This window comes from Podarcis cretensis, assembly GCF_951804945.1.
Source record: "Podarcis cretensis genome assembly, chromosome: 2".
Taxonomy (NCBI): Eukaryota; Metazoa; Chordata; class Lepidosauria; order Squamata; family Lacertidae; genus Podarcis; species Podarcis cretensis.
Window position 1 is genome coordinate 49,486,283 of NC_137171.1, and position 26,633 is coordinate 49,512,915.

Here is a 26,633-nt window from a genome sequence, read left to right on the forward strand (position 1 = left end):
TGTCTGTAGTCAAACACCACCAGTTTTTCAAGAAGACAACTCATTCCAAGTGGCAGAGATCTTTGTAAATTGCCACTTAGGCGGCATAATCAGAAGCACTTCTTCCCTTGCCTGCCATCAGATTTATGATCAACTATGATTTTATATGTCTAACTTCCTAAACATTTTAAGTACATTTTGGCGCCACATAATCTAAATGTATTCTTCTGCTTCTTCATGCGGCTCAACCTAAATGTGCTTATCAGTATTCCTAATCTCTTTCTCTTTCCCTTGTAGAGTCATTTTGTGGCTTGCATGACAGCAATCTTGAACCAAATGGATGACCAACATTATGCCTCATATATTGAAACTTTTCGAACAAGCTCAGAGCTAGTGGTAAGTAATCGTGGGTAGGAGGGCAAGTGAGTTTTCCCCCTTCACACCTTTTAACCTTGTACCTCCACCAGTTTCCTGTCAAAGGTCCAAAACATTTTTGTAAAAATAAAAATAGTAAAAGCTCTCACCACACTTACTGCCAGAAAAGTCTTCATTTCCTTATGAAAGGAAAACCAAAACAATCTTTTTAGCAGTATAAAATCACATGACTGAGTAGATCAAGGGGAGAATCAAGACAACAACTTGCAATTAAAGGGGAATTCGTTTTATTTTAAAGGAAGTGGGAGTTCATATTGCATTGGAACATAAATTAAGGGTTCTGTAAGGTCTTTATTGAAAAGCTGTCATGACGCCCAATCTTACTGGATAGTTTCTGGCTAGCCTCCAATTTGTTATTATTGGGCAAGCTGCTTGAACACGTAGCATTGATGCAACTTGGTCACCGTAGTGGATGATCGGTGCTGGGACAAATAGGCAAAGAAGGCACACTTTGCTGAAGCAAGTCTTGGCCTTCTGGATTAGTGACTGCTAGGAACCACATGTATACTGCCTTGGGTTCCACAACAAAGGAAATGTGGGTTATAAAGGTAAGAATACATAACTGATCAATAAATATTTCCTGCTGGACCTCTCATATTATGATCAACTATTGCAGCCTTCTGGACAGCCAGACTGGGATGGGAACTGTTTTCTAGTCTTTCTTGGAAGTACTTCTTCACACAGTGGGTAATTAAACTATGGAATTCACTCACACAAGAGGCAGTGATGGTTACCAACTTGGATGGCTTTGGAAAAGGATTAGACAAATTCATGAAGGATAAAGCTATCAGTGGTCAGATGCAGCAATGCCTCTGAATACCAGCTGCTGGAAACGGCAGGAGGGGAGAATGCTCTGGGGCTCAGGTCCTGCTTGCAGATTTCCCATGGGCATCTGGTTGGCCACTGTGAGGTTAGGATGCTGGACTAGATGAGCCTCTGGCCTGATCCAGCAAGCTCTTCTTATAGATTCAGAGTCTGAATCTATTACCACTTCACACCACCTGTTTGAGAGAATAGCATCCCAGTACGTGTTAGCAATTGTAGAGCAGCATTCTCTGTATCAGCCAAAGCTTCCAAGTTAGCTTCAAGGGCAGCATCGTGTAGAGAGTTTTCCAGTAATCCAGTTATAGAAGCATGGTTAAATATATTGAAGTCTGACTTGTCTAGGACAGGAAGGACATTCATATTAGCCAGAGTCTGAAGATAGCACTTGTAACAATTCTGCATCTTAAAAAGTCCCATGTTGTTGTTGCAAAGTACTTTCTAATCAGATAGGATTATGAAGACTTCATCAATCATTGGCAGTTACCCCTTTCAGTGCCATTTCTTTCCAGTTTTACTGCCATCTTGTCTTGACTCAGGTTTGCCATGTTCTTGTTCATTCCCTTGACCATAGCCTCTGAATGCTAGTACCAGACAGAGATAGCTGCTGCTATACATATATCTTTGAATCTTTGATTCATCTTTAAAATATCAGCTGGGTTCTGCTGTATTTTAAATCTTTGGATGGGAGATCAAAAATGTATTGATGTCCAGGCTTTTTTAAAAAAACTTATAACAGTAATAGATATGAAGTATATATTAGTTTACACAAATGTGATGTCTTCAGGGTCTCAGTCTGTATGTTTTAGGTGAAGTATAGGAAATAATGTGGATGGACCACTGTGAGGTGACGTAGATTCACATATTTTCAACGGGTTGCTTATGAACTTGGTGTAAATTGAGAGGAATATGTTCAACTGTGACATTCTCTGTTTTAATCATTTGTATTTATACTTCTGTACTAGTGTCATGAAAATTGTCTCTTAAGAGCAGAATACTAGCACTGATTTTGTTTTATGACGTCTGTTCATTGCTGCATTTTATTGCTAGACAGGTACCTCATTTTAGAGCCTTCGGGATAACTGAGCATGTGGGAGCAAGATATCACTGTCTGTTTTTCAGTTTGTTATTGTTTTAGTGTAAACGGTATAATCCACAGTGACATTTTCCTCCTCCTAGGACTTTTTGATGGAAACCTTCATAATGTTCAAAGATCTCATTGGGAAAAATGTCTACCCCTTGGACTGGATGGCCATGAGCATGGTGCAGAACAGGTAATCAAAAGCCATAGGGAAGACTTGCATTATACTAGGCCAAACGTAGCCAGCCAGCAATCTCTGGCAGCCCACCAGAACTGAATGAACCTCTGGCTGGGGAAGAAATGGGCATGGGGTGCCAGTCATCCACCAGGCCACATTACAGGTTGTTTTCTGTTTGGTGGTCACAACTTTAGGAGGTTGAGGGTGAGCAGATTAAAGTGGCCTTCAAAGAGGCTGAGGTGAGAGTGAAATAATTTTAGTAAACATTGCAGGTTGAGGTGGTGGTATCCACTTACCATACTAAAAGTGGAAGGTGACTGAGTACTCTTTTTACTAACACCTTCAAAAAACGAAATCCATCCTGTGCTGGCACATTGTTCACACCTCTGTCCCAAATGTTCATGGAAGTTTTACTCATATCTGCAAAAGTGGCAGAATAAATGATGCCTCATTCATAGGGTGCAAAGACTTTTGCTAAAGTGGGCAGTGGGGTTTGACACAGCACTAACTCTCTTTATTTTAAATATGAAATGTACATTAAAATCATTGAAAAAACTCAGAAGTTAAAAATAAGTTGACCTTAAAAAAATTCAAAATATAAATAAAATCAGCAGTTTAAAATATACATCATAAAATAAAATTACATATTAAAGTACATGTCCACTTTATATATCTGAGTAGGCTTGCCTAAACAAAAATGTTTTTTAGCAAACACCAAAAACAGTAAATCTGTGTCGGTATGTGTCTACTCAAGGGATCTGATGTGATGCAATGAAATTTGTTGTTTGTAGGAGTTCAGCTATCCCTCCACCTATGTTCATCTTGCCTATTTGTAAATGAAGTCAAATAGCACAAAACACTTTAAATGATCCCTCCATCCAAAGAAAACCGAGCCCTGGAATTTCCATGCTGCTTGGTGATGTTGGACATACATAATCTTGAAAGTTTTAAACGAAGCAAGGCATGAATAGATAACACAAGGCTAAGATTTTGCTAGCAATGTAATCCAAACCCACCTACAATATCAGGGCACCTAGCCTTAATCTTAACATTCAGCTCAGAAGGATCTGGGTTGTGGAGCTATTGTCAGGTGTGGTGGGGGGATGGAAGTTAATGTTATGGATTCTTATTTTAGTACTCTGAATCATCCCCAGTATTTGGAACAGAAACACCACTGCTATGTACTTGTGAAAGACATTTGTACAAAAATATCCACACAGTACCTAATACTTAGGTATAAAACACTGATGTGATGGTTTGTGCACCCATCTTTATGACAGCATTGTCAAGTGGTTAGGGAGTTTCAAATAAACAAACAATTGACCATTTAGATAACTAATTAAGCATCAACTGTATGCATGTAAATATAAAAGTGCTTGTAATCATAACACATAGGAGGAAATTAGCTTAGCACGCTGTTGGAATTATGTAAATTTGCTATAGCAGATTAGAGACTAACTTGACAGTTTGGTCATTGGCTGTGCTTTTTTTAATTAGCAACCAGCATCTACTAATCAGACCTAGCAGACTCACCCTGAATCAATCCGTCCTCACCCAAGTTTCCTGGAGTTTCAGATCTACTTGCAGATGCATGTCTCAGTGCAAAATTTAGAATTCTTTCCCTTTTTCATTTACAGTTCATTCTGAGTGACTGCTGTCATCAGTCTCAAACCTGATTTTCCCAAGAGTACAGGCTTATATTTTAAATCAATCTCTCTCTCTCTCTCTCTCTCTCTCTCTCTCTCTCTGTGCGTGTGTGTGTGTATGCTCTCAGTGGAAGTGTTCTGCATTTTTTAGGCGGTGCTAGTGGAGTTCAAACTGGTTCTTGTTTAATTTGAGATAGGACCAAGCTTTTTTATTTTACTAGGAAACTATTGTCACCATCTCATAACAAGGTGGCCTCTGGCCCCACACATATCTGAAGGATTGCTATTTTGGCACAAGCACAAGTTGCCACACACATGGGCACAATTGCAGGTGATCTGATAGCACCTTTCCTTGCTGAATTGTCAGCAGATCCTTGAAAATGAGGCAACCCACTGGTAGCACAGTAGCAAATTGCTCTGTAAGTAAAGCAAGTAAGCATCTCCCCCACCAGAATTTATTTGTTGCTTGTAGTGCTGTATGGCTCACTTGTACCTGCGGTTGTTTGTAGCTTGTAGCTGGCATTGTTCATCAGAGAGATTCAAGATGCATATGCCCCCCAGTTAGAGATTTACCTAATAGACATCCAGCATTTCCCCCAAAAGCAAAACACTGCCTTACTGGGGGCAGGTACCAGAAAACCCTGTTCCTGCCTTTGGTGGGGGCAGGTTTTCTCTACCCTTCCCAGGGGGAAAGAGACTCAAGGTGGTCTCTGCCTCTGTGAGCCATCTCTGAGCTGGAGGCTTGGGGTTTCCTTGGGGACTGGCCTGCACATCATGGAAAATTCTGGACAGCAGGGCCCAGGTACATAAACTGGGGTATAATTTACCCAAGGCTCACTTTGGCAAGTTCTTGGCTGTGGAGTAATAATGTGCTAGCTTACATGCCCAGGGATTGGGGGAGGATGTTTCCTCATATGTCATTAATGATTCCCCCTGTCTGCACTATTGATTATTTCTTCTGCCCTGCTTACCTGGACACTGACAGCTAATCCAGGATCTTTATAAATAGACTAAAAACTCCATTTCCCCACGCATAAACAATAGCTAGTAGGGGAATGTAGCCCCCCGCCCAAAGGAAATTCTCAAACTGATCCACTTATGGCCCATTTTTAGCAGATAAACACACCTGTCAACATTGGCCTGCAGGGGTGGGGACAGTTAGGTATCTTGCTTGTTGGGCCGATAACATTCCCCATCCCTGATTCATCTCTTCTGAAGTTCAAAAAAGCTGTTGGTCTAATCATCAGGGATTCAAGCAGGACTATATGCATATTGGCTATGTTCCTGTTTACAAATCAATCCCCAATTAGTTTTGCGTGAGAAATTCTGTAGGCAGCAAGTATTACCCACTTGTCTCATTCTGCAAAAAAAGAAGAAGAGGTTTTGGCTGTAACAAGAGGAGTTTTGTGTAGAAATTTCTTCTGCACTTTGATGCTTGTCACCATTTGGAGTATTTGACTGTACAGGTTGTTAATCTAAATAATGGCTTTTTAATACTAGCACAACTTTCACAGTCCTTTGTATCTGAAGACTTCTCACATCGAAATTGTTCTGCACAGCAAGAACATGTCAGCATCTGCATTATTCATGAGTACAACAGTATTTTTAATTCTACAGAGCAATGACAACACATTGATTTCAGCTTGCATCATTCCCCTATGGGACTGCCTTATATTTACATTGCATCAGTTCCTGACATTAGCAATTCATGTGTGAGATTACACTTTCTGTCCGCATTGGCACCCTATTGCAATATGCCTAGGGTACTTTATTGCTAAAAGTTTGCAGCAAAACAAAAAAAACAACACTACCAGAATCTTTGCTGTCCTTATGGGTGGAATCCAATTGATACAGTTATGCATGTAGAAAGACTTTGGATCCGGAGATCTCTGCTATAGCAGAAGAGGAGGGGAGGCCATTTTTATAATTTTTCCCTTATTTCTGTAATCCCCCAAAGCTACCTTCTGCACTGTTGTGGAGGGTCCTTTTCTGACTCTCTGGAGCTGATTTGGGGATAGGGGACTGGGAATTGCAGAGGGAGGGTGAACTGACAAAAAAAAAAAATCCCCTCCCCCTTACAATAGCAGATGCTTCTGTTGAATCAGAAGGCCCTCTTCGAGCCCAAGATCAGCAGCTTGTAATCCACCCTGTGCATTTAAATATCTACGATGGAGGCCCAAGTTGAGCTTCTCACACTCAAAAGGTGACACTACCCCACATCAAATGGTATTTTGTTTTGTACTTACTGGGGAAGGAAGAAGATTAACTCTGAGTAAGTGTTAGGTTTTATATTTTTAAAAATGGTGGAATAGTTGTTATTGTTTCTTGTCCTTGCAGTGCTAAACAGAAACCCAAATCTGTCTAATTTAGTTAATGGTGTAATCTTATACATGTATATTCAAAAATGAGTCCCACCAGGTTCAAGGTAGTTGAGTGTGGGGTTATGCTCAATGGAAAGTCAGTGAAATGGAATTCTGAGTGAACATGTATATGACTGTCCTGTTAGTCTTTCTGATACTTTTCACATTACATCTTCAAACTTTTGCAAACTATACACTATGGGTTGTCTCCAACACTGTGCCTTCAGGATTCTGTTGGGCTCCCCCTTCCTTTCGTCTTCCTGCACAGCTTCAAAATCTGCTCTGAAGGGTCTTCCAGGCCTATGGAGAATATGGGGGGGGGGTGCATGGAAGAGTAGGGGAAAGTTCCGTTGCAGAAGCAGAAATTTAAATAAATAAGCAGAAATCTGTGCTAGCCGAACAGCTACATTAGAGACAACTCTTTGAGGCTTCAGCAACTTGCCCAGTGTTTATTCTTTTCCTTCCTGCCCCCCCCCCAATTATTAATATATATAAATCCATCCTGAAGAATTCTGTAGTCTTCAAAAACTTGCTTACTATTTGTGATTGTTTTGTTGGTCCTAATATGGTACTAGGCTTAATGGCTTTGTGCAGCAGCGGGGTGGGGGGGAGGGTTGGGAGGGGAGACAGTATGAGTAAAAATGGCCTCCCATTATTCACTACATTATTTAGGGATGGTGCAGACAGATCTTGCTCAGGGGTCAGGGGGAGAAGTTGAAATTCTCCAACACTCCTCAGAAAGTTCCAAGAAATTTCAGTTGAATGAAAATCTATTGTTACTACATATTAATAGATGAAACGGGCAATGAGCTAAGAAAGGAGAGCTGGAAGGACCGGGGCCAAGTCTACTGCTTCCTTCAAAACATTACAATATGACTAACAGTATTAAAACATGGTCCGCAGTGGTGCCCAGAATTCATGGGTGGCAAAGCTGGGGAGACTAATCTCCAGGGGAGTACAGAAATCCAACTGTCCTGGAGAAGCTTTTTAAAAAGAACATTTTCAACAATGTGTTGGGCAATTCTTTTAAAAAAAAAATTGACTGAGTGTTAGATTATTATTATTTTCTAATAGACTAAGAAAGTTACCTGGGGCGTGTGTATGTGTAGGCTGCATTCTAACATATTTCCTGTAAGGATAATAACTCAGCACATATGGATCCCAAAAAGTAGCAGATGTTTTGTGGGATGCATCGCTCTAACAAGAATGTTTCCTTTTTCATTTCTTTAATTGAAAGACTCCATTTCTAAACTATATGCCAATGTATATAACAACCTTTAATGCAGTGGGTAGCGGTGGTTGTTTGCAAAAGCCTAATGGCTTCACCATATGTCCCCTGTGGTTTTTGTGCTTTTATTTTTCTGCTGTATGGACAATAGTAAGCAGTTTATGTTACGAGTTTCCTGCAGCGCACACAAATCTAAAAACAAAATGCAGTGTATTGAGGAGGGAATGGGGAACACTTTGAATTTACAGCCTGATAGTGCCAGTAACTAAGAGCAGCATTATGTGTTTCAAGATGGCGCAGTGTTGGCAGTCAGTGTTTGATAAAATCTACCACTCCCTCCCTCCATGCCCCCCCCCCGCAAGGGCGAGGTTTAAACACACTTTGGCCCAGCTGAGATGTAAAATCAAACCATGGTTTGGTATCTTGAAAATCTGAACCAGCATGAAATAAAATAAAAATCATTTATTTTAAATATTTTGAACTTGCTCTTTTCAGCCATAAAGTAACATGAAACAAAACATTGAAACAATAGTTACAAAAATAACCTTGCATGATTCTCACAGGACAGGATGGTGCACTAGTTGAGCAATTCACCCGATCCAGCAAGGTTATCCTTATGTTCCAAATGGATAAATCACAGGTTGCCAACCTTTATTGGGTCTGTAGGCATGTTTGCAAACCAGAAAACTGCTCATGGCACCACTCTGTCCTCCCATGCAGCAGCCCCACTGAAATTGCTCCCACTGCGATTACATACCCCGCAAGTGTCCCGGAAAAACTGGGACATCCCGCTTCTTATCATGAGAACATGGTGACCATTTTGGTTGCCGTGATCTCACGATTTCACAGGGTGATTTGCCGCTAGAAAAAAGACACTTTTGGGGAGGGGGACCATGGCATGAGATCAGAGCAATCAAATTGACTGCTGTGCTCTCGCAAAAAATATAATAAAATAATGGGACGATGGTGTCCTGGTTTGGGGCTTCAGAGTATTAGAGGGTATGAAGTTAAGCTTTAAAAAACATTTTATTTGCTGAATAATGCTTTCAAGCCTAATTTCAGCAGGCAGGATGCGACCCTTTGGACACCAGCAGAAGGTCTTTTTGGTCATGTGGGCATCCACAGGCACCATGACAGCAACCCATTGGTTAGATAAACTTATAGACAATAGGGGTATAATATAATAGGGCTAACTGATAGCTAAACAAGTTAAGAGGTGGTACATCTCCATATACCAGACATTAGGCTCAAGCAACAGTGAAGGCTGTTGTCTTCATGTCTTGTTTGTAAGGTTCCCAGAAGCATCTGATTGACCACTGTTACAAACAGAATTCTGGACTCTGTGGTCTTTTTCAGCAAGGCTTATGCTCTTAAGCTGTGTCTACCCTCAGTGGAGAAAGAAAGGCATGGATGGGAAAGGAAATGGATTTGTTTGGGCAGTGTTTTCTTGCCCCCATCACTTCTTGCTCCTCTGCTGTCACTCAGCTCATCCAAAGATTGGGCTGACTGATTTTCTTACAAGAAGAGAAGAGTGAACACACAAGTCATGAATGGGGCAAGAGGCAAGTAGAAGGGAACTGGGGCAGGGGGAATCTGCCACTTTCCTCAGTCTTTTCCCCTATTTGCTCCCTCTGTCCCTTACCCAGGCAAATACAAGCCTGGGGTGAGATGGCAGAAGAGGGCTCCAAGGGGAGAGGAAAACACTTTACTTATCAGTCACCTCCCTTAATCAGCCATTTCTGTATCTTTAGCAGTCAGACCCATATTGCAGGCAACCCCCCCCCCCCCAAGAGGCAGCAATCCTAAACTAAATGCAACCAAAGGAGCTAAAACAGCTTTGCCTGATCAGATCCAAATGTAACATCAGAAAATATCATGTACTCACAGCATGGGAGATGATCATGACAACTGATTAGCGGGGGAGGGGAGTATCTATGTGCAGGAACATATGTGCACTTATTTCATAGGGGCAAACAGTTTATGAAGCCTCAGGTAACAAAATCTACACAGTCTTTCCTGCTATCGTCTAATTAAGCCTGGAGGCAGTGACAACACTAATCAGAAGTTGGCAGAGTCAAGGGTATTAATATCTGTTCCAAAGGGTCCAATGTTTTACCTCCTCCATATAGGCTGCTCCTTTTAGTTGGATCTTTGGGGCCCACCTTTAAAGCTGTTATCTGATAAAGTACTTTTGCAGTTAATAAATGGCAATGCTTTTCTGTAGAGTTGATGGTTGTAGCAATGTTCGTACTACATTATATTTTTGTCAACCATGCTACATTTAGTCTCCAGTTAATTTTACCCTGTTTTAGCTGGAGAAGGCTTTAGACCTAGTTGTGCATTCACAGAACTTCTGTTGCTGTTTTTTAAAACAGACACATAGAATGCAGATCTTGTTGGAATTTTATCACTCATAAAATACTTGAAACTGTGCAGAGAAGTAGGCATTAAAGTTAAATAAAAATTGATAGTAGAACAGCATTTCCATGATGAGGATGGTAAATTTGTTTTGGAAAAAGGAAGATGTTTAGCATAATATAAAACTGATTTATCAAGAAAGCTAATTTTGTTGACAATAGTTAAGAGTGTGTGTGTGTGTGTCAAGCTAAATGCATACCTTAAAAAACCTATTGTTAGTTGGATTTATTTCATCATGAAAATGTGTTGTATAAATTCATGAAAACCCAAAGAAACAGACACACTGTATCAAAATCATTATTATATGATGTGCTGCTTCCTTCGGGGCAAAGAGTTATTATACCTCTACATATTTGAAGCCCTGTGACGGGGTGAGCTCCCGTTGCTCGGTCCCTGCTCCTGCCAACCTAGCATTCAAAAGCACGTCAAAGTGCAAGTAGATAAATAGGTACCGCTCCGGCGGGAGGGTAAACGGCGTTTCCGTGCGCAGCTGTGGTTTGCCAGAAGCAGTTTAATCATGCTGGTCACATGACCCGGAAGCTGTACGCCGGCTCCCTCGGCCAATAAAGCAAGAAGAGCGCCGCAACCCCAGAGTCGGCCACGACTGGACCTAATGGTCAGCTGTCCCTTTACCCTTTACCTATTTGTAGTTGCTCACTTAGATAAGTGATCTGTAAAATGGCCCCCCAAATGATGTACCTCCTGTTCAATATTTATAGAGTGCCAGTTTGTGCATGCAAGTAAATAACATGCAAGCATGTTCAGTATGCCACTACAGGGGACACTTTCTCTGAATCTAAGGGTGGTAGCAGGGCTTTGTTCCATGGCTGGGAAACTCCAAATACAATACAGATAGAACTCCCTCACAGAAGTGACCTGAGTTTAATATTTATCAGAATATTCTACCATGTACAATGAAGTCCCATGGTTTGGGGTCATAACAGATACAATTATACAACTTGACTAATCTTTCATATGAAATAATCAGAATACAAGTTACTATAAACATGTGTCTGCCTGGTTCTTAATACCAAGGAGAAGTAAGGTTTGGCAGATAGCTTCCATGCTGTGAACCACCCTGAGATTTACAAGTATACACATTTATTATTATTATTACTATTATCATTATTATTATTATTATTATTATTATTATTATACAATTATCCAAGGCACCAAGTATCTTAGACTCTGGGCAGGCAACATGGCACTAAATTCTTCTGCATCGCAAGCTGAGAAAAACTATTGTGCTTGTCAGAGTGCATAGTATCACAATGGAAGTTTATATCACTTGCCAAGGAGAGACTTGTTTATAATCCACTGCAGAATCAGAACCTCTCCTTAGCTGGATAGAAAGCCATGCATTATCACAGACAGCAAGCAGAACATCTCAGGGGAGATATGAATGTCACAACTGACCAGCTGAGTCACCAAGACTCACCAGAGAGTATGTTCACTTCATCTATAAGCTGCTCAACAAGTATGAGATTAGTGAGGAACTTCAGTCTTTGACCTCTTTTGAGCTTCTACTCAATAAACACTTTTCCAGCTCATTCAATTACAGTTATTCCAAAGAGGCCTTGCACTGCATTTTACACATAACTGTTTACATCATACTTTCTGCATGTAGATGACCACTAACTAATAAAATGAGAAGTATGAAGCAACCCTTTTAACTCAAGCAATATATAAATGTGTGACTGAAGTTTCTTATTCCATCTGCACAATGCAGTCGTGTATATGAGCTGCACACCCAGTCCTTAGATTATTTAGAAGTAATCTGTAAACCCCAAAGACTGTTCCCTCTCTCTCTCTCTCTCTCTCTCTCTCTCTCTCTATATATATATATATATTCCGGTTTCATTTCTGAATGAGACCTTCATTTTCAAAGACGCAGCATCAGGAAGACAATACTTAAAGCTATTATGCATCTGACTTTGAGGGAGAATTTGCTGATTCACTATAAACCCGTTTCGTACTATTCTAATAGTTGCTTTGAGGTAGTAAGCTTATTGCCTCCTATGCACAATGCACTCTCATGCGGCCAGTCTCTCTCTCCCTCCCTCTCTCTCTCTCTCTCTTGCTGCCTCAAGGTGAAAAATTAAAGTTAGCACTGCAAGCACAGCACTTTCTTTATCTCTTTCAATATTTTTTCAATAGTAGAGTCAAGTGTAAAGGCAGCATCCTCTTGCATTTGCTGTATCTCAACAAAGCTCAGGGAAGATGAAAGTGAAACACATTTGTATTGGCTTGTAATCCTTTATGCTCTTATCACAGTGGATGCTTTGCCCGAAGGAAAACAAATATGTAATACACTTTCATATTTCAGGAGAGGAATGGAGGACAAATAGTACAATTCACAGAAAGCATTTGTCATCCGCTCTTTATATATAATCAGTTATGTTCTCCTTTTATAAAGTAGTATGTAAAGCCCAGGAGTACTATAGGGAGTTCTTTGATTTGTTACATGCTGAAAATCTGGGCCAGGATCCAAAGAATCATGAAAGAAGTTCTGCAAGTCCAGGGGAGGTTTGGCTTATATTTCTTGAAACAGCATGCTCCTCCATGTAGCATGGTAAATGGCTTTTGATATTGAGGGGAGTTTCAAATCAGTTTTGTGATATGCCATGGGGGTGAACAGTTCAAAGAAAGAGGTTAAAAAAATCTACTGCGCTGAATATATTTATATCTTGCTTTTGGGCTCTAAAAAGGGTCTCCTTTTGCAAGACCATTGCTGAAGAGAGCTAGTGCAGACCCTATAGCACTCTCGGACTGTGTGCTTTTATCCAGAATCAGTAACTGAACACAAGTACGCAACATTTTTTCAGTTCGTATACCTTTGTATACTTCCTAATTAACTTTGGTTAAATAAATAAATGTATTGCTCATATGAATAATTCAGCTGATATCCAGACTGCTAGGCAACAAACATATGCTAGGATTATGAACTCTATCAGTTTCCTTCAACATGGGCCTGAGTATGGGTTGAATTAACCAGGTAACTACCTAATACATCAAAAACAGACCTGATCATGATACATCACGATGCCATGTCCTCATGTAAATGTATGAATGAGCCTTGATGTAGGAATTGCAGGGATCAGCCTAATTCTTCCTTTCTCTTCTGCCTTATCTTAGCGCTAGCTGCTCTCATTGGAGCATTTCCTTTGTTGCAAAAGCAAATATATTAAATTTACTGTACTCAGCCAAAGTTTTGACAGGTGGTTTAAAGTTCTAATTGTATGACTAAAGACTGTAACTCTAGTCTGAATGCAAATTTAAGCATTCGTGAGAGAGCATCTTGTACAGTATCCTCAAGAGACTGCTCCTTCTTGGGATTCAGGTAGAGGATCATTTGTCTTGAAGTACCTGTTTCAAAATCTTCCTATCAATGAGAATCTTATATACTAGCAAAAAATCTAGTATGATTTTCATTAAGTTTTGAGCTTTACTTTTTTGAAAATATGTTTTGCCCAAATCCCGTTGCTTTAAAAGAAAAACTCTGAATAGATTACAGAGGGCTTTGGAAACATTGATGCCTCAAGCCTAAAAAGGAAATACCTATATGTTTCTTTGGATTGCAGCCTAAACTTACATCTGCATTAAGTTTTCCTGCAGGTGAATTAAAAAAATACTAGGCACTCGAGGAATACTCTAAATTAAAATACAATTACTGGTTCATAGAAGGGAAAATATAAAATTAGACCAACAGCAGTCCTAAAACATTAGAAGATGAGATGGGAAGAAGCAAATTATTGGAGAGGCAGGACAGAATGGATTTAGAGTGCAGTTAGAATAGAATAGTAAAAAAACAAACTGCTGCAGTTCTTTCAAAAGAAATATTGAAGTGAGAGCCTATTCACTTTGCCATAGAAGATACAACATTAGGAATTTTGCAAGGAAGCATTTTGCCCTACCAGAAAACAGTCCATTCAAATTAAATCACTTCATCACTCTGATGGCTACATGACAAGTCTTGCCAAAGTTCATACATCAAACATCTGTGCCTCTGAAAATTTTCACATTCATAATGGGTTGTCATATCTTGTGTTCAATTCCATCTTGCAATGTGTTCTCTTTGTGAATTGGTAGATTGTCACACTATTGTCAAACTGCGTCTGTCGTTCACATAGCAAATTTGACATTTTTCCATTCTTGCAGTTATCTCTGTGCTTTTCAAGGTATCTCATCTTCACTGTATTTTGCATACAGAGGAACAAGAAAATGTCCACACCAATCCTTTTCCTGTCATACTGGTTACTTACATGATCTGTAGCAGTAGGTCTTGTATGCTCTGAATCCAAACTGTTGGCAGTTTGTGGCTGCCATTTTAGGTTCTATATGTGATGATTAGGGTGGATTTCAGTTAGGCCAGATCTAAGCTCTGAGGGGTGTCCCATGTCCCCCTCAAAATAGCACAAGTATTAGGGTAGGGAAATATTTTTTTATACCCCCCCCCCCGCCCCGCCCCATAGATCTTAGATACCTTCCCTTCTACTGAGGTGCGGATATATTTTAACAGAACATTTGGTGGGTGAATATTTGGGTCAACCTATTGCTATTTGATTGGACTGGTGCTGAAGTAGTAGAAAACCTCTGAAAACACAAGTTCATTAAACAAACTGGTCATTTTATCTTGGTATACATGTACATTTTCAAGTTTAATTATTCCCCACTTTTAAAAGAGATTGAGCTGGCTAAGAAATGTGGTTTACATTACACATGGGAAGCTGCAACATCTAACTAGCCATATGTTTGACTGCAATTGCGCAAGGCAATGTTATAAGCAGCAGAGAACACTGATAGATCCAGAAGTAAAACAGGCCTTGCTCATACATTATATTACAAGCCTTAGTGACAATACCTTAACTAGCTCAGATAAGAAGTGTGTGTGGAAACTTGCAAAACTCTCTTTTTACTTTGGAAAGGTTGCATACCTGCAAGTATGAAAAGTTTGTTCCCTCTATTGTATCTCTTTAAATGTAAGTCAGATAGTATTGCCAAGGCACAGTCAAATGGTGCACACTTGTAGCCAGATATTTGATTATCTCTCACTTTCCCACATTTTTAGCATTATGTTGTTTCTTCCGCAATTAATCTTTTGGTTTGTTTAACCATGAGTAAAAGCATGAGCATAGGTTGCTTCTATTGTACTGCTAAATGGCAGTTAGAAACCTCCCATCGCTAATTAATTCACATAAAGCCAACCTTATCAACTGTTAAATGGTTTGGTACAACTTGGTATAGCACAGCAGAATGATCAAGGCAATACACATGCATTAACACAAAACAATATTGTGCAGTTATTTGATCAGTTTTATCATAATAAAAAGCATGCATTACAAGCATGCATTGTCATGGGGTGCTAATGAGTGTACCAGTTGCTATCCCTGTGTGCGTGTGTATACATTTTACAAAAACCACCAGAGAGGATAATTTAGTGACTAATGTCTGCAAATGTTAATGAATTGAATCGTGTTCTCTTTACTTAAAGTGTTGCTGAGATCCAAAGAACAATTTTGTGCATGCAACAAGCCCTCCCAAGTGTTTTCTTTCTACAAATTCTAGCCCTCCCAATTCTCCTCGCCCAAGTTCCAGGAGTAACATATTAAGCAGTGTTAAGTGGGGGTCTGTTTTCAGAAACGGGGAGGTTTCAGAAGCCATAGTCTCTCTATTAATAAGAGGGAATGGGTGTTGAAATATTTTGTATTAATAAGCCATCATGTGTTTTTTTCAGGAAAGACATATTTGTTTGTCGTTCTGTTTAATTACTAAAAGCAGTAGTTACATGAATTTTTTGCACCAAAAATTGGTTGTGTTGATTGAAATGACATCATGTATAGCCAGTCAGAAAGTGGTAAATAAATAGGGTAATTTCATATTTCACATTGCTGGGCATTATGTAGGAGGCTATTTCTAATAAGCTAAGAGTCAATCTAAATAATTAAAGAAGTTAATATTTCTGCCTGGCTGATCAGTTAGAAACCCTTCCCCTCTTTTAATTGTGTACAGCTAAGTCTGAAGAAGCAACTTGAATGTGAAAAATTTACTATGCTGTATTCACAAGAACAAACTGTAATTGTGCAACAGACCAAAAAGACAGGGTCTTTTCTTCCGTGGCAAGTACTAATTAGAACATATTGCATACCAGAAATTCAAAGAAATGCTTTCCCTGTGTGTAATATACTATTAATTATATGCTGTTGCAAGCAATTTGTATTCTATGGATGTATCATTCATACTTTAGTTGTGCTTTAACACTAGCTATGATGATAAAATTCCATTGTAAATTTCAACTAAATAATTTCTTTAGGGTGTTTCTGAGAGCTATCAACAAATTTTCTGAGACTATGAACCAGAAGTTTTTGGAAAACATGAATTTTGAAGAACAAGTAAGTACCTGTCTTATTTCTTTTATATTATCCTTTAACAAAACCAAGAACTGAACGTATGTTTTTCCATTACTTATTTATTTCAGTAACAAATATTCTCTATCAATATTCTATCACAGCATATCTGGAAGATAAAAGTCAATGCGGGAAATGATTGCTCTGTGAGCTGGTACTGATATTTTGACTCCTGTAATGTTCTTAGTCTGATACACTTATATGTTGAAAGTTATGATCATGAACACTCCAAACATCTAAGGCAAGGATAGGGAACCTCAGACTTGGGGGCCAAATGCAGCCCTCCAAGCCCCTCAGTTTGACCCTTGGAATTATCTTCTGACCACACACATGCAGGTCACACCCCTCACAGGCCTTGTTTCACACTCTGCAGGTGCTTTTGAGTGTGTGTGTACACCTGCTAGTTTTGGCTGGAATGTAGTTTCCTTTGCAAAGGAAACCGTCACATTTGTTGCTTTGCCACTTTGGCTTCTGGCCCCATCCACCATTGGCATGTGGCCCCCATACCTAAGGAGGTGGTCCAAGTGCTCCTTCCTTTCTTCTTTCTTTGCTCCAAGCTACTTGGGGCAAGTAGAAAGCATGGTAGTTGCCATGTTTGTTGGGAAATGTGTCTAAAATGCGTTGGAAGTAGTAATATGTTACGATGTGCTATGTCTGTGTCATGAATGCAACCCAGGCACGGCAGGACCAAGGCATTTTGACACCTGAGGCAAACCACAAAATATTTTTTTTTTTAAAAAAAGATATTTATTAAAGTTTTGAAAGTTACAGAAAGGAAAAAGAAAAAGAATTAAACATAACAAAACCATACAATACAATACAAAAACAAAAATATTACATATACATAACAAAAATAAAACAAAAGCAATTAAAAAAAGAAGAAAGAAACACAACCTATACTTTCAATGTTATTAACTTTCTTTTACTTGTTTCAGAGACCTCCTCACACCTCCCTTTTTGTGTGTTCCACTTCGATTAATTGTTTCAGCAAATCCTTTCCATCTTCCTCAAACTTCTGTCCTATCATTTAACTTAACACATTCTAATATTATTTTTTCCTTTAATCCAATTACAATCTATTATACTTAATTCTTTATAACATTTCTGCTAAAGCCATGTAACTTCATTCCAACATCTTTCTAACATTCCTTAATTTTACAATATTTCTGTAAATAATCTTTAAATTTCTTCCAATCTTCTTCCACCGACTCTTCTCCCTGGTCTTGGATTCTGCCAGTCATTTCCGCCAGTTCCATGTAGTCCATCACCTTCATCTGCCATTCTTCCCGGGTGGGTAGATCTTGTGTCTTCCAATACTTTGCAATAAGTATTCTTGCTGCTGTTGTAGCATACATAAAGAAAGTTCTATCCTTCTTTGGCACCAAGTGGCCGACCGTGCCCAGGAGAAAGGCCTCTGGTTTCTTCAAAAAAGTATATTTAAATACCTTTTTCATTTCATTATAAATCATTTCCCAGAAAGTCTTAATCCTTGGGCATGTCCACCAAAGGTGAAAGAATGTGCCTTCGGTCTCTTTGCATTTCCAACATTTATTATCGGGCAAATGATAAATTTTTGCAAACTTGACTGGTGTCATGTACCACCTGTAAATCATTTTCATTATATTCTCTCTTAAGGCATTACATGTCGTAAATTTCATACCTGTGGTCCATAACTGTTCCCAGTCAGCAAACATAATATTATGTCCAACATCTTGTGCCCATTTAATCATAGCTGATTTTACCGTTTCATCCTGAGTGTTCCATTTCAACAGCAAGTTATACATTCTTGACAAGTTCTTACTTTTAGGACTGAGGCAAACCACAAAATAGCGCCCCCTCCCCCTGCCAGGAAAGAAGGGGTGAGTGAAGCACTTCATTGGGAACAAGAGAAGAATCTAATTAACCTTACCCAATCACTGAAAAGGGAATCAAAGGTCATTGCAGGGGAGAAAGGGACCCAGGTGGGTGCAGAGCCCAGGAGCCCCTAAGGTGCAGTCCCTAACCATTTCCTTCCTCGTGGTGGAAGGAGACCAGCAGCGCTTCCTATTTGGCTAGAGGCCACTATAGAGATAGCATTGCAGAGTGGTGAGCTGCCAAGGAGGTGGCAGATCTGGCCTGCAAGGAGTGTGCTGCAACCACTGTGGCAACAACAAGCAATGCACTCCTTGCAGGCCAGATCTGCTGTCCCTGTGGATCCTGCCACCTGGGTGGGCCAGCCCTAAACCTGGATCAGAGGGGGTAAAGCACAGAGACCAAGACAACGGTGCTACTCTTCAAAAATGATTTATTAATTGCATCTATTCAAGTGCTTTCAGTAGTACAGCACATCCACGAATGCTCTACAGGTGTTTAATAACCAAAAGTAGTTGCCTTGTCTAACAAGTTGACCAGTCTAGTAGCACTGAGGGATAGATGGAACAGGGCAATGGTGGAAGGTTTTCATAGTTCCTTTGGGTATTGCTGCTGAAAATGGTGTTTAAATGTTTCTATCACCACACCAAAGTTACTTGGCTCAGTCTCTTGGTACGTGACAAGTAGACTGAAGTTTTAACTGCAAACATTCACTTGCATTTCTGGTGATGTGACCCAAAAGTTGTCATATCTAGCCTTATTGAAGTGCCTCTAGGCAAGTGGGCACAGCTGTCCTGGAACATGCCATTTCCTCTTCCAAGGAATGTTGCGTTCCTTTCATCTGATGTTTTGCTATAAGCAAAGTCCTGTTTATTTGAGATAGCCATCAACCACTGGAATATGTCATCCTTCTTTAGGACCCTTGCAGAGCCACCTTTCCAAATATTCACTCATTCTTCTGTCATTCACACAGGTTATAGCTGATTTCATTAAAACAGTAGTACATTACATTAAAAATAGTATAAGGGTAATATACATGAGTATATTCTCAAAATTGTCAGACTCATTTTGCAGAATCCTAGGTGCACAACACCTGTCCATGCAGCAGCCATCTTTCTTTTATGCAATGTCCCTGTTAGTTTCACAGGAGCATTATATGGGCGGGGGGGGGGGGGTCACTTAAGATAACAAGGGGACAGCCATCTTTTTTCCCTTACAGACTTATCAAAAATCAGACACCCCATCATAACATAAGACTGTTTTCAGGGCATTTCTATAGACTTTTTTTCTAGCAAGTGCTGTTTTAGAAAGGTCCATAGGAATGTGGCCTAATCTATTTACTAGGTTCTGATCCAAGCTCTGGCCCAGTAGGTGCAAATCAGGGAACTTTGCTTTAGATTGTGGAATAAATGCCTACTTTCCCTAATTCTCACTGAAACATTTAATGATTAACTCCTTGCCCCAACCCCAAAGACTCACTAGTCATGCTTTCAGATTGAGATATATGCTAAATACAGGCAGAAATTTAAGTCAATATATAAATAAGGAATCTCTCCCTGTCTGTAGGCACCTCTAAGATGTGGAGGGGAACTGAGGTCCTTCAGATGTTGTTGTTGGACTACAACTCCCATTATCCTAGAATATTGGCTATGTTAACTAGGCTGATGGGAGTTGGAATACAAAAAACACATGTGGCTGCTTTCTGTTCCTCTCTCTCTCTCTGTGTGTACACGAACAGTTCCAATTGTTTTCTCTCTCCTTTTGCTTACATACACACAGAGAGTGGACTCCCCTCCCCCACCCCTCAATCACTTTTACTAAGGGACTGCTGATTGGCTAGTATTTACTCCATTGGGAAAAGTGGAAAATAAAATCAAAATGGAGATTCATATTGGTCCTCTGCCCCTTCTAATCCCTAATCGCTTCCTTTTAGAATTTATTATTTAAAACCCTTTTTTTAATCTCTAGACACTGGGGTGGAACCATAGGAATGATTGTGATTGACTGTGCTGAACAGAGATAGTTGACCAGCACAGGCAGTGGGCAGAAATGACTCCTGAGTGTCTCTAAATGTGAAGTGATGTACTGAATATAAATGTAAGAAACAGAGAAGGGAGTGGGTTGTAGGTTTGTAGGGAAGCGCCTCCTTTCCCCTAATGGGCCAGCCTGCACTGCTCATGCCCCTCTTAGAGATTGGTTTTTGGAAAGCGATAGCATCAGCAGTGCTTACAGAAGAAATACAATCTCGAAGTATGACAGAATTTATTTGTATTTTCATTCCATTCCATTCCATTTCATCAGCCATACTTCTTTTCCTTGTCTACAAGAGGAACACTGAATTCCACTATATTCAGTGAGACTGTGATAATATATTTTCTTTGTTCCCTTTCAGTTTGTGGACATTTTAAGTGTATCTGTTGTGAGCAAGTGTTTATTTTCAGGTGAATTTAATGCTTGTGGAAATGTCAAAGCAAAGTGACACTTCTGAAGCTGGGCATTTTGCTGTCTTCGTCACATGGCAGGGGCAGAACAGGGATCTGAAAAGGGGCAAGGGGTTTTGTTTTACTTTGTTTCTTCAGTGCGCCCATCTGCTGACTCAGCGGCAGGGTTTCTGTGAGCAGACAGAAGCTAATTCCTTTTCTGTGCCTGTTCAGTTTCTGATACTTACACAAAGGGAGCAATTAGGATAACAGTGATGCCACTCACACTCCTTGTTGCCTCACAGTTAACTCTAGCTGTATCAGAAGCTGCAGTCATGTTTGTCTGTTGCAGCAAAATATTCCCCCAAAAGTGTTTTGACCCCCTTCTGGCTGCAGTTGCTAGAACTGAAATAGCAAAAAATGAATTTAGGCATCAGTTGGGCTCTGCAGCAATGAAAATAAAATTGGTAGATTGGGAGATGTATGTGAAACAATTTTTCAGTGTGTGAAAAAAGAACAGTTCTACTTCGCTCTTCAATAAATATTTCGGTTGCTGACCCTGATTAGTTTTTCATCAGTTTGCCTCCTATCAAATTATAGTAGTAAATTATGTGACCCTACTTTTTGATAGTACCATTTGGTTTATGTTTCGTTCCTTTTCCAAGTTTGTTTGATAAATCGTGGTGGAAGAGTGACACTTGCAAAGATTATACTGTTTGAGGGTCTGATTGAACTGTGATGTGAATATAAATGAGATTTATTGCAAGGGAGGTAAATATGCTAATTTTAGAGATTGGAAAAGTACAAAAACAGTGTGATCCCTTCGCCTCCAGTAATTACTGCATCATTATGTGCAAAAGAAGTGTGCTGGCATAGGGGTGTTGCTAGCAGACCAGGTTGAAAGTGAACTTAGGGTAGTTGCTCAATGCCACAGTGAAAGACGATGTCATAGCTATGAATTAATGGATTCAGTAGAGTTCTGGTTTATGTGTAATGCGTCATACGGTTTATGAAGATTTTTCAACCTTTTGTCTTGCCGCTTTTCCCTGAAGTTGGCTCAGTTTCCCTGGCTCTTCCTCCTCACTGCAGCCCCAAGTCACTCCCTTTGGAACATCCTAAGATGAGGCATTGGGGTGGGGTGGGGGGTTTGCAGTGGGATGCAAAAATCATCACAATTGTGGGAAAGAATAAATGCTTTTCCACTGCTGCAAGACTCAACGTATATTGGCATTTCTGTACTGACACAATAAACTAGGGGCCCTTCTGCAGAGAATTGTTTTCCATCACCTCCTTGAAAACATATCCTTCTGCTTTTCATTCAGGAAAGATAGTGGGTAAAAGTTCCCATCTATTCATCTTCATCTCCCATTTTTATTCCTCAGAATTCTGAGCTTTTTGAAAGATTTCACTGCATGTGAATGAATAGAAGTTTGACATGAATAGAAATTATTCTTGGCCGTATTTTACTTTTCTTCTGATAAAATTTAGTTCATCAGAAACACTGGGAGTTTTCACAAAGCTATGGTTAACATATGCCCCCATAACACACTATAATTACATTCGTTGTTTGGATCTGGGGAGTTGTGATTAACTTGGGATATGCAGCATTTCACAGGCACTGCTGTAAATTGTGGTTTATTGTTATTAGCTAATGAACCCCATATGAATCTCCTGATGCTACTGAGGGAATGCAGGCCAACGGGTATAAAAATCACACTCTTGCCTTTATTCTAATTGCAAGGTAATAAGAGCTTCCAACTTTGCATAATATTCCAACCTCGCACTGCTTCGGCTGGTTGCCTTCATAAATTATTTAGGTTTCACACAGCTTAATATCACCTCCCATTTTAGGTGAAACCCATTACAACTATTCAGGGGTCTGTCTTCTGCTTAATTTACAGCTGTGGAACAACTATTTCCATCTTGCTGTGGCTTTTATCACCCAGGATTCTTTGCAGCTGGAACAATTCTCCCATGCAAAGTGCATAAAGATTGTCAGCAAGTAAGTCTTCTTGAAAGCTATATTTTCTTCTCATTTTCACAACAAAGCTTTGATGATGACTAAGTGTATTCTGTTTTCTCTTACAGATATGGAGACATGAGACGCTTGATTGGGTTTGCTATTCGTGACATGTGGTACAAACTTGGTAAGTAAGTGCAGTCAGGAACACAGATGTTCCTCAAATAGGTGTTGAGTGAACTTTTCTAATAAGATCAGATGAGTTGTTACATTGGTTTATTTTTGTGTTTTAAAGTGGCTCCATTCTGCAATTTATATGTTTGTTTTGTTTGTTTGTTTGTATGTGTATGGCATAAAATAACTTCTAAATGTGTGAAGGTACCAAGTGTCGTGGGATTGGAATATGCAGAGGAAAAGAGAAGGGGGAAAGTATTGCAAAGATGGGTAACAGAAGAAATTCCATTTGCAGTGAAACACATTGGGAGACCCTGGAAGGTTTTGTATCTTTGACAGCTTCAGAAAGCTGACATTCAGGCAGATCAAATTGAACTCGTCCACTTGGGGTGTCAGTTGCATCAGCGGACACTGTATTCCGGACTCCAATGTCTGGTTGTCATTTAAAGAAAAGAACTCCTGTCCAAGGAGAGTGGCATATGTTTTGATCTTTTGTCTGCAGATTGCAAATACCTAGGCTGGCACTGCAGCTTCTCATTTATCATCAAGAAAAAAGAAAACTGATCATCGAGGTTGCCCTCCTCTGCACATATTCCAGCTTGTGGTGCCCAGAATTGGACACAGTATTCCAGGTGTGGTCTGACTAAGGCAGAATAGAGTGGTACTATTACTTCCCTTGATCTGGACACTATGCTTCTGTTGATGCAGCCTAGAATAGCATTAGCTTTTTTTGCTGCTTCATCACACTGTTGACTCATGTTAAGCTTGTGGTCCACTAAGACCCCTAGATCCTTTCCACATGTACTGCTAGTAAGCCAGGTGTCCCTCATCCTATATTCATTTTGTTAGCTTGCGCCCAGTTCTCCAATCTGTTAAGGTCATTTTTAATTCTGATTCTGTCTTCTGTGGCATTAGCTACCCCTCCCAGGTTTGTGTCATCTGCAGATTTGATGAGCTCCCCCTCAATTCCTATATCCAAGTCATTTATAAAGACTTTGAACAACAAGGGGCCCAGGACAGAACCCTGCGGCACCTCACTTGTCAACTTTTTTCCAGGATGACGAGGAACTCTTTGGGTTTGTCAGTCAACCAGCTACAAATCCACCTAACAGTTAGCTCGTTCAACCCACATTTTACTAGCTTTGCCTCGATAATATCATGGGGGACTTTGTTAAAAGCCTTACTGAAATCAAATGTTCAAATATTCTTCCTTTGGTATAGATGTGTGTTCGAAAATGTAATGTAGAGAATGAAAATTATTTTGGATTTTTATTGTTTCTCATAGTTATTACTATTTTTCCATCCAGATGGGTCTCTCCTTTTATTTCAGCTGATTTTTAATAGGGTACTAAAACAAAAGATGCTTTAGGTACAGATTACTATTTCTGCTGAGATTAAAAACAACAACAGAAACTGTAAAAACAGCTGCTTAATATCCAGTTGAAATGAAAAAGAACAGGATTGTTGTTCCACACATGTTTTTAAAGCCACTAAAGCACATCTTGAAAACAGCTTTATTATTATTGAGGGGAAAGGCCATATTCAATACATGATGTGCATGCTTATCTCTAGGAAAAAATGTATTCACTTAAAATATTTTTCTTTCACCAGTGTTTTTTTTAAGGTTAAAAGCAGCTGGAGGAGAGAAGGGGGAATCAGGATCTCTATGCTGTGGGAGAATTTATTTTTATTTTTATTTTAGAAAACAAAAACCCTGTGCCATATCTCCTTGTATCATTGTCCCAACCAAAGTTGCCCCCCCTAAATATTGCTATTTGTTCTGCAGAAGAAATACTTACTAGTACTGTAAACTGCCGGGAGAACATTTGTTACTGGGTGTATGAACGTTGTAAAAAGGAAAAAAGGGGGGAAATGCCCCAAGATTTAATAATGGATACGGGACAGGTCTAATACATCCAAGCAATTGCATTAGTCCCTATTATACAAGTGTGAGCAGCTCTGGTTGTGAAATGAGACCTTGAGGAATGAGCTCCAATGTGGGAATGGATTGCTGCTCTTTTGTGGTTTTACAAGGTGCCTTGTGTCAGGCGGTACTGCTACAAATCAATCCTAATTCGGACCACAACTGTTCGTGTTTGGGGTTTTTTTTATCTACCTTCCCTGAAGTATTAGGCATCATTAAGGATTTCTAGGAAAAGAGCATTAAAGCTAACAAACAAATGGTTTGAGTCTTTCTGCATTTGATTTTGTCCTGCAAAAAGCCATATTTTAAGAATATTAAAAAGCTGTTTTTTCCTGTTAGAGATGACATTTGCAACCTCATTTCTTCATTTTTTTATTGTCTGTCATAATTGCAAATGTCTCCTAAGGCAGACTCTGATGACTCTCTATTTCATATGGCTTTTAAGCCATTGTACAGCGAATCTATAATAGAGTTAGCAGGACACTATTTCTATTCTGAGCTTTCTAATGGCTGACATTAGTCATCCAGGAATGAAGGCAGATAAGTTTTGTCCATTGTGATGGAGAGAAGAGGACATGTCAAATGGCTCCTGTAAAATGTTGTCTGATAGATGGCTTTTGATGGGAAGGGGTGAAGAAATCTATTGTTTCCAATTATTTTCCTTTCCAAGCACGCTCAGCAATGAGATGTTTGAAACTGACTCCATGTGCAAGTACGTTCAGTTGGCCACTACCTAGGATATTGTGAGGTGCTTCTAGAGTCGGCTTCCATCTCGAATTGCAAATCTGCTATAGCAGCAGTGCAAGTTTGTGGTCTTGCAAAGTTAAGCCGTATGTAAGACTGCCGCAGTAATGCATTTTATTTATCTCATAAAATGTATACACTACTTGGTTCGGTAAAAAGAAAAAAATCCCTCAAAATGTTTTACAAAAAGATAAAGCCAGAAACATTTACAAACACACTTTAAAACATACAAAAGTTAAAATACTAAAACAGATTAAAATTACCTCAATCTTCTGTGAATCTGGGCAGGAACCAAAAAGAGTACAGTGAAGGTGCCTGCTTGATCTCAGTAGGCAGGTAATTCCCAGGTGTACATGTTGCCACACTAAACAGTTGAGTTCTTACAAATGCAGAACAGGTATTATATGGCACCTGTAGTAGTGCCAATTCCATGACTACCAATAATGATGATCAATAATTCTGCTCTCAATAATGACCATAGCATTGTTTCTATAATGTTCTTCATTATACTATTCATTGTAATAGTTTGGTGTTATTCTTTTAATGGGGTGCTCAAAGAATTTCATGAATGCCTATTTGTGCAAAGAAGGCTAATAATATTATACATCTTTAGTGGGGTGGTTAAACATAGTGGGTTGTGGCTTGCAAGTGAATTTATGGCTGAGCTGAACTACAGGTCATAATCCATGTTCTTCTTAACCACAACACAACATCAGTTCTTAATAATTGGAAGAGGAAATGGGAAGCTTATGGAAAGCTTGAGGCACAAGATATTCAGAACTCATCAAACTATGATGTGGGTAAGGGGCATTAGATACTAGTCTGTATAGTCATAAAAGTACTGAATCTGGACTTTTAGCATAGAAGGAACAGTCTTGTCCATTCCACTACATTTGGGGCAAGAAGCAGAAGACCCGTAGAACTTATGTGATGGGACATTTCTTAGTCCATTGGAAGGATTTTTCCGAATTGAACCAACAACTTCTTAAATGTGTATGATATATGTATG

The 26,633-nt window shown here is 39.5% G+C and overlaps 1 protein-coding gene across 4 annotated transcripts in view; it reads left to right on the top strand.

Annotated features, from left to right (window-relative positions):
• DOCK2 (dedicator of cytokinesis 2) overlaps positions 1–26,633 on the top strand; it is a 246,372-nt gene that overhangs the window by 162,140 nt on the left and 57,599 nt on the right. For all 4 annotated transcript variants that reach the window (XM_079964756.1, XM_079964759.1, XM_079964757.1 and 1 more), the window contains 5 exons: positions 277–375; positions 2,416–2,510; positions 16,458–16,536; positions 22,724–22,824; positions 22,911–22,969. In XM_079964756.1, coding sequence (XP_079820882.1) covers positions 277–375; positions 2,416–2,510; positions 16,458–16,536; positions 22,724–22,824; positions 22,911–22,969 — 433 coding nt within the window. The remainder of the gene's footprint in view (positions 1–276; positions 376–2,415; positions 2,511–16,457; positions 16,537–22,723; positions 22,825–22,910; positions 22,970–26,633) is intronic.